The following is an 8,533-nucleotide window of genomic DNA, read 5'->3' on the forward strand; positions in this document are numbered from 1 at the left end:
TGTCTTCAGACACACCAGAAGAGGGCATCAGACCCCATTACAGATGGTTGTGAGCCACCATGTGGTTGCTGGGAATTGAACTCAGGACCTCTGGTAGAGCAGTCAGTGCTCTTAACCACTGAGCCATCTCTCCAGCCCCCCCCCCTTTTTTTTTACTTCCATATTTGGTATTTTTGAGACAGGATCTCACTGTGTGACCCTGGTTGTCTGGGAACTTACTTTATAGACCAGGGTGGTCTCAAACTCACAGAGAAGGGCCTGCTTCTGCCTCCTGAGTACTGGATTATACATCACCATGGCCTACCTGGATCCATTCATCTACCCGCTTCAGCCATCTAATGGCTAGGCTGTAAGGCTATACCACCAGGCCCAGCAATTACCTCATAACTTATTTTAAAAAGCAAATAACAACAGCAATACTAATAAGGGGAACTGACCAAGGTTGCTAGTGAGACAGGGAAATTGGAAAAAGCCAGCCTGGACCAGACCCTGGTCAGCTCAGTTACACCGTGAAACAATGTTGCAAAACAAACAAACAAACAAAATACCAAAAAGATTAACCAGGAAGGAACCCAGGCAGCAGCAGGGTGAAATCTCTGGAGGCTGAAGAATCTGGCTCTGCAATTGTAAGGAGCCAGCGGCAGGCAGAGTGCTTGCAAGCCTAGAATCCTGAAGCCTTGACTTGCCCCCTCCTTGCCCACAGGCGCGCCCATGGCTTAGTTGTTGGGATGTCTGCCCCGTGCATGCTGCCATCCAGCATCTGCATCGCTCATTGGAGGGTTTTTTTCTTTCTCTCTCTCTCTTTCCAGTATCCTATTATGTTGGAACGCTGGGAACTCACACTGAGATCAAGAGAGTGGCAGAGGAGAAGGTTACCTTGCCCTGTCACCATCAACTGGGGCTTCCCGAGAAAGACACCCTGGACATCGAATGGCTGCTCACCGATAATGAAGGGAACCAGAAAGTGGTAAGCCCCTTCCTAGCTACAGTTGCTCTCCTTTCTGCCCTCGACTCACCTTCTTTAGCCCTCACATCATTCTCCCTGGGTCTGGAAGAGTTTGTTTTCTCATCTAACAGCAACCTGAAGGAATCCACGTACAAAACTAGAGAAAAGGGACCCAGGTGGCACACGCTTATAATCTTACCACTCAGGAGGCACGGGCAAGAAGAACTCTAGTTTGAAGCTAACCTGGGCTACATAGTAAAACCCTGTCTCCAAAAAGAGGGCAAAATAGAGGAGTATCTGTGTTGGGAGGGTAAGAGGATCTAATCCAAAGGCACTGGGAAAGGAAGTCTGTGCTGCTAACATCTTCACCTAAGACAGGGCTAAGCTTGATGCCCTGGTCTGGTGAGCAGAACTAAAAGCCCAGAATTCTCTTCCTCATGCTTCTCTGAAACTGTCATCACCTGAGCAGGCCTTGGCTTTGCGAAGTCATAACTTGCAGGTTCTGAAAATGACACATGATATGTGACACAGAGGAGCACATATGGGACACGAACGGCAGCAACGCTTCCGGATGTGACCGACTCCTCCACAAGATGCTGGCTCTGAAGTTGGAAAATTAAGAAGCAGTCTTGGGACTTCCACACTCAATGTGGGAAGGGCTGTGGTGGGCGTGGGGTCCTGTGCTTCTGGCAGTATGGGCAGAAGTTGTAGGGCTCGGACTCCCGGGGCACCCCTCGCTGCCTGCTCGGACTCCCGGGGCACCCCTCGCTTCCTGCCCTTAGACACCAGGGCTAAGTAATCTACTTACCATCCTTTTCTGCCTTGGATGCCTGCAGCCAGGCTCTTCCTCATTCAGATACTTACCACTTAGCTCTTCTCACTTACACAGTGACTTACTATTGCTCTTATTCACAGACTTACCTTTTTCTTAAGAATCTCTGATTGAGGAAGATTGGAATAATGAGTGGATAGGAAACCTAATTCTTTAGCAACACCAGTCAGTCACAGACAGTACTTGGGGGTGTGCTGCTGAGTTTTAAAATCCAGAATGTGTTCTATTCTCACCAGCCTTGCTGATGCATTTATGGAGCGTCTATGCTCTTGTCTTGGTCTACCCTAGTGACTAAGCAGCCATACCCATTGTGAGAGGTCCTGGCTTTTCTCACCTGCTGTCTGAGACGTGTGGCATGTCCCTTCATAAGCTCTGTTCTTGCTGAGTCTAAAGCTGACTTCACTCTTTTGAACCCATCTTTGTCCTTAGAACTTACTCTGGAAAGGCAGTGGAGGCGCACGCCTTTAATCCCAGCACTCGGGAGGCAGAGGCAGGCAGATTTCTGAGTTGGAGGCCAGCCTGGTCTACAGAGTGAGTTCCAGCACAGCCAGGGCTACGCAGAGAAACCCTGTCTCAAAAAAAAACCCAAGAAAATAAAAAAAAGAACTTACTTTGTAAATGAGGAATTATGTCCTACACCCCACTGGGCAATTTTTTTCATAAGCAGCAGTGCCCTTCAACTTTGGATATGGTTACATTTCCATAAACAAACAGGAAAGATCACAAACTCAGCATAAGTTTAATATACCCATCTACTGAATACCAAAGCGGGACCTGTCCGACCTTAAAAATGTTCATACTGTTTGTTTTAGCCTAGGGTTGGGCAAAATGGTCTAGCATAATGCCTGCTTTTGATTAATAACAGAGTGCCGCGTATCTTATGTGAAATAAGATTTTGCGATTTTAATTTTTAAATCTCCAGCTCAGAGTCTTTTTATCTTGCCTCCTTTTATGGTGCTTTGCTTTTTCCTCTCTCTCTCTGATTTGAAGAGAGAAGAGAAGGTTGTCCTTCCCTCAAACTGTCCCCATTATTAATTTCATAAGATGGTTTGTACTGGGAGAATCTAAGGTTTCCACTAAAAATACCTCTCAGGATCACGCTGGATTCTTTAACCTGCCTACACGGCTGCCGGTGTCACCTTGTTGTGTGATTCTGCTTGTCATCTTGTTCTCTCCTAGCACGTCCTCCAAAGGCGACCTGTTCTCTACAGAGCAAGGTCACCTTAACCTGAATGAATGTGTTTATTCGGAGAAGGTCCCGGTCAGTCATAGACAGGATATTCTCAGCCCTGAATAGAGTAAGTAGATCTGTGTTCCTGGAAGAAAAGCCAACAAACAAGCCTGAGAAAGACTCTCTCCAGAGACCCCCAGGTTCTTCATGATCTGGGGCTGCCTTTTCTGTCCTGGTGGAATCTGTTTTGAGTGAGAGTCTTGTCTAGTCAGTTCACTTCAGTATCTGCCCATCTTCAACACCAAATCACTGTGGTCGCTGTTCAACACCAATCCTCTCCACTCGATAGAGGCAGAAGCTCTCTTACCGCTGATGTTTCTTCATAATTCAAGACCCCGCTCTATTCTTTGAATCAGAGTTGAGCCAACCTCTCTCTCTGACTCAAGGCCTGGCAGCCGTAGTGCCTACTGATGTCATTAGTTACCTGGTGGAATAGATGTTCCCACCTTATTTAACGAATCTCTGGAATACTCTCTCTCTCCTGTTTATCCCTATTCACTCAGAGCACCCACAACCTCACATCTAACTTCTGCCCAGAAGTTTTCATTTAAAAGAAAAGGGGGAGAAAAGATCTTTTGAGTTATACAGCTGAACGACTCCAGGAATGAAGAAGTTAATATAGGCTTAAAAACACCATTTCAGTGGCTTTGAGGTCACAGTTTCCAAATTTACCTTTGGTGATGGGTGGGCATCATTTATTCAGTCATTCAGACCCCACAGATTTATTTAGCATTATGCCATCCTAGGTGCCAAGATATATCTGTGAGGGGGCCAACATATCACTGCCTCCTTGGAGCACCCCATTGAAAGGCATCCAATAATTTGAAAGGAAAAGATTGCAGGAAGTAGTGCACTTGATGAACTGCTTACCCAGAATGCACAAAGCCCTGGGTTCAACCCACAGCATCAAATCAACTGAACATGGCAGTGCACACATGCAATCCCAGCACTTGGATGGAGTTGGGAGGATCAAAGTTCAAGGTCATCCTCAGCTACATAGAGAGAAAAAGCTGTACGGTCTTTGTGACGTGAGACCCTGTCTCAGTGAACAAAGAGTTAGTCTTCCCAGAAACCAGCACAGGGTGTTTGTTTGTTTTCTCTGTTAAAGGTGAGAATTTTCACCTTTGACTGAAGGAAGACTTTTTATGTCTTCTCAGCACTTCCAGATTGTCACCATTTCTCCTGTTGAATCTGCCAGTCAGGTTCCAGAACACAAGTGCTACACTGTCTGGACAGCCATGTAAGAGCAGCCTGGTGCTAAGTGACTGCGTGGGTCACCTACAGCATGGACAGGCTGGATGAAGGCTCAGGCAGGATGGACTAGAACTGTGAAGGCTTCCCCACACTACCCAGCACGGTGCATATTTAACCCTATGTATTGTTTCTTTCTGGAATTTTCATTCCGTGCTTTGGGGAAATGATTGGCTGCAGCGAAACCCTAGAAAGTGGGATCAGAGAGAAAAGGACTGCTATAGAAAGCTGGAACCATCCACCAAGACTTCACAGAGGAGGGTCAAGGCTGGCCCTGGACTTGAGACTCTCTTTCCTCAGCCTCTCAAGTGCTAGAATAACAGGCGTAGATCATAACGGCTAGCTTTGATCTAATCTTTTCTTTTCTTTTTCTTTCTTTTTTTTTTAACTTTTATTTACTTATTTTATATTAGTACATTGTAGCTGTCTTCAGACACACCAGAAGAGGGCATGGGATCCCTCACAACAGATGGTTGTGAGCCACCTTGTGCTTGCTGGGAATTGAACTCGGGACCTCTAAAAGAGCACTCAGTGCTCTTAACCACTGAGCCATCTCTCCAGCCCCTTGGTTTAAGTTTTGATGGAAGAAAGAAAGCACAACAGTGCAGACAGGGAGGCTAGGGATCCCTAAGCAGCTCAAATGGCAGGGTTTAAGATGTAAGCCTGGGGGCTGGAGAGGTGACTCAGCAGTTAAGAGCTCTGGCTGCACTTCCAGAGGTCCTGAATTCAAGCCCCAGCAACCACATGGTGGCTCCCAACCATCTGTAATGAGATCCGATGCCCTCTTCTGGCCTGCAGCTATGCAGGCAGGAGCACATGCAGACAGAATGCCCATACAGGAGTAAATCAAATTTTTAAAACAAGAAACAAAAAACAGGGGGGCTGGTGAGATGGCTCAGCGGTTAAGAACACTGACTGCTCTTCTGAAGGTCCTGAGTTCAAATCCCAGCAATCACATGGTGGCTTACAACCACCCCTAATGAGATCTGACACCCTCTTCTGGTGCATCTGAAGACAGCTACAGTGTACTCATACATGAAATAAATAAAATAAATCTTTAAAAAAAGAAAAAAAGAAACAAAAAACAAAAATAAAGATGCCTGTAGAGGCTTTGGTACCTGACCATGGATGATCTCCCAGCCATACGAGGACGTTTAAAACTGTTCCTGTATTAGTCATAGAGTTTTAGAAAGACTTCAAGTATGCTGGGGACACGTTGCATTTTAAGGCAACCACTCTGACTCAGGTGCATTGACTTAAGAGGGCCTCAGCTAACAAGCATAATCTCATACTATATAATAAAGGCTTACCTCCCCTCCCTCCTCTGCCCACTCGTTCTCCGCTTGACTCAACACTTTAGCAAGTGCACGAATATGCACACACACACACACACACACACACACACACACACACACAGAGAAAATTCTACAAGTATTTTTTTTTTTTCAAATCTCACTGTATATCCCAAATTGGCCGTAAATTCCCATCCTTACCACCTGGAAAACCTCCTGGATGCTGAGGTTGCGGGCGTTTGCCACCTCATCCAGTTTACAATAAGTTTAAACCACGGGCTTGGGAATCTCAACCTAGAGATAGGAAGTAAATAGTAGGTAAAGCTGCCAGGACTTTATAACTTCCGGGGGGTGGGGGGAGCGAGTCTGAGGGTGACTGAAAAGAAGGAACAGGAAAGGCTGAAATAGACGTGCTGCGTGAAGTGGGCTAACCAGTGACGCAAATCACAAGTTTAGCTCTGCATTTCAAGTTGAGAAGTGTTTTTATCTCTTTTGTCTAGGATGCTCGGAGTAGGCAGGGAACATCTGGGGGTGGCTAGGCAGTCCTGGGAACACGTGTATTTATTTCAGTCTTGGTAGAGTAGAATGACCAAAGAATTCAATCACTTTTCTTCTTTCATCCTAAGGCTGACTAAATTTCGAAAAAGGAAACTGGCCATCCCCTCCCAAAGTCGCCCAGCAACATACAACAGAATTTTTCTCTACGTTCTCAGATTAAGAAATTAGAACAGAAAGCATCCAGTTCCCATGGTAACCTCTTACATGTCACCCTGTCCTTTCCCGTTTGGCTTTAAGAAAGAAAACTCTTGATGGAAAACAAGCAGAAACCAGGCTGCTGGGTGGGCTCAGAGGGTAAAGGTGCTTGCAGCCAAGCCCGGCACCAGGAGTTCAATCCATGGGACCCACCCGGTGGAGGAGAACTGAATCCCACAAGTTATCCTCCGACCTCCACACACTTGCCATGGCATGTGCACACATGCCAAGAAGTAAACAGAAGGGAAAGAGACACGCAATTGTACAGTTGCTTCCCAGGCCACTGCACTGCAGAGGAGTTGCCAGACAGCTGAGCTGCTCCGTATATGGCATAACAAGCTGATTTGTCCTCCAGGAAGTTCATAAAGCACAGCCTCGCAAGAGCTGTAATTCATCTTTGTCCCTTGTGTTTATTGGGTTGATATCCATTGTTCTATCGCACCATGTACAGTCTACTCTCGTCACTAACCTTTTCTATCCTTAAAACGGAAGTCATCCGGCCCAGCCCAGCTTGACTGCCTGAGTTCGAACCCAGGGACCAACTTGGTAGACAGAACTGCTCCTACAAATAGTTCTCTGACCTCTGTACATGCACTGTATGTGGTTTGTATGCCTACACTTCATGTGTGTGTGAATACCTATGCACAGGCACACAGACACAACAAATAAAAATTTCCAGGCGTGGTAGAGCATGCTTTTTTTTTTTTTTTTTGGTTTTTCGAGACAGGGTTTCTCTGTATAGCCCTGGCTGTCGCGGAACTCACTTTGTAGACCAGGCTGGCCTCGAACTCAGANATCNNCCTGCCTCTGCCTCCCGAGTGCTGGGATTAAAGGCGTATACCACCACGCCCAGCGAGTGCATGTTTTTTAATCCCAGCACACAGGAGGCTTAGGTAGGAGGATTTCTGGGAGTTTGAGACCAGCCTGCCCTACAGTGAATTCCAGGACAGCCAGGGCTACATAGTGATACCCTGTCTTAAAAAGAGATTGGGGCAAGAGGGTTACCATTCTAACTGGGGGGACAGGAAAGGCTACACACATGTGGATGTTTCTTGACCAAAAATAAGAGGAGAGGCACTCTGACAGAGAAGTCTGCATGATCATGGCAGGGACCCCAGAATCAAGCAACATCAGAGCTGGGTGTAGTGGCAGCACCCGGTTTCCCAGCACACATGAGGCTGAGGCAGGAGGATCATGAGTAGGAGGCTAACAGTATCACTCACATTTCTTAGCCTCAGCAACAAAAGTCACTGATGCTCACAGAGAAACAAATCGATGTTGTGCCCAGGAAACATACACTGCTCTTAGTCCCAGTTCTCATGTTCACTGGTTGTAACATCTTCCTGCTCTTGTTTGTTGGTTTGTGTTTTTATTTTGAGACAGGTTTTTTCCATAGCCTGGAACTTGCTCCAGCCTGGGTCGGCCCAGAACAAGATCCTTTTGTCTTGGCATCCTGTTTGTTACCACACCTGGTTTCTCACCATGTTCAGTCTTTTAATGAATGAAATAAAAATTCCTGGCAGCCTGCTCACCTTTCATGCACTGCGTCATAGTTTTACCCTTTCTCCAAAAGCTATCCATTAATGTTTCACAACACCCAACCCTTTGTGTTGTTACAGTTTCCAGCATGGACCCAAGAACACAGCATGTGGGTCAGTCTTGTTTTGTCCTAAGACAAGGTACTGTTGTCCAGGTTGGTGTCAAACTCACGACACCTGAAACTCATGTACCTCAGCTCCCAAGTGCTGGGACTATGGACTATGGCTCAGAGTATGAGTTTAGTAAAGGCATACTGAATGCAGAGTTGGTAAATAGCCAGCCAAAGATGGCAACAACTGAACAGAAAATCAAATAGCTGCATGGGGTTCCCTGGACACATCCAACATTATAGAAAGTACATCTATCTGTCTGCCCAGTTCCAGAGTCCTTCACAATTGTTCCTCAAAAGAAAACAGTTAAGAGACAGTAGTTACAGGGCTGGAGAGATGGGTCAATGGTTAAGAGCACTGACTGCTCTTCCCAAGGTCTTGAGTTCAATTCCTAGCATCCACATGGTGGCTCACAACCATCTGTAATGGGATCCGATGCCCTCTTCTGATGTATCTGAAGACAGCTACAGTAGTATACTCATATACATAAAATAAATAGGCCGGGCGTGGTGGCGCACACCTTTAATCCCAGCACTTGGGAGGCAGAGGCAGGCAGATTTCTGAGTTCGAGGCCAGCCT

General features: G+C 46.4%; 1 protein-coding gene across 2 annotated transcripts in view; it reads left to right on the forward strand.

Moving 5' to 3' along the window:
* The window catches only part of Clmp (CXADR like membrane protein), a 103,449-nt gene that overhangs the window by 80,168 nt on the left and 14,748 nt on the right, over window positions 1–8,533 (forward strand). For both annotated transcript variants that reach the window (XM_029543430.1, XM_021207199.1), the window contains one exon: window positions 810–967. In XM_029543430.1, coding sequence (XP_029399290.1) covers window positions 810–967 — 158 coding nt within the window. The remainder of the gene's footprint in view (window positions 1–809; window positions 968–8,533) is intronic.

This window comes from Mus pahari, chromosome 10 (genome assembly GCF_900095145.1).
Source record: "Mus pahari chromosome 10, PAHARI_EIJ_v1.1, whole genome shotgun sequence".
NCBI classification, from domain to species: domain Eukaryota; kingdom Metazoa; phylum Chordata; class Mammalia; order Rodentia; family Muridae; genus Mus; species Mus pahari.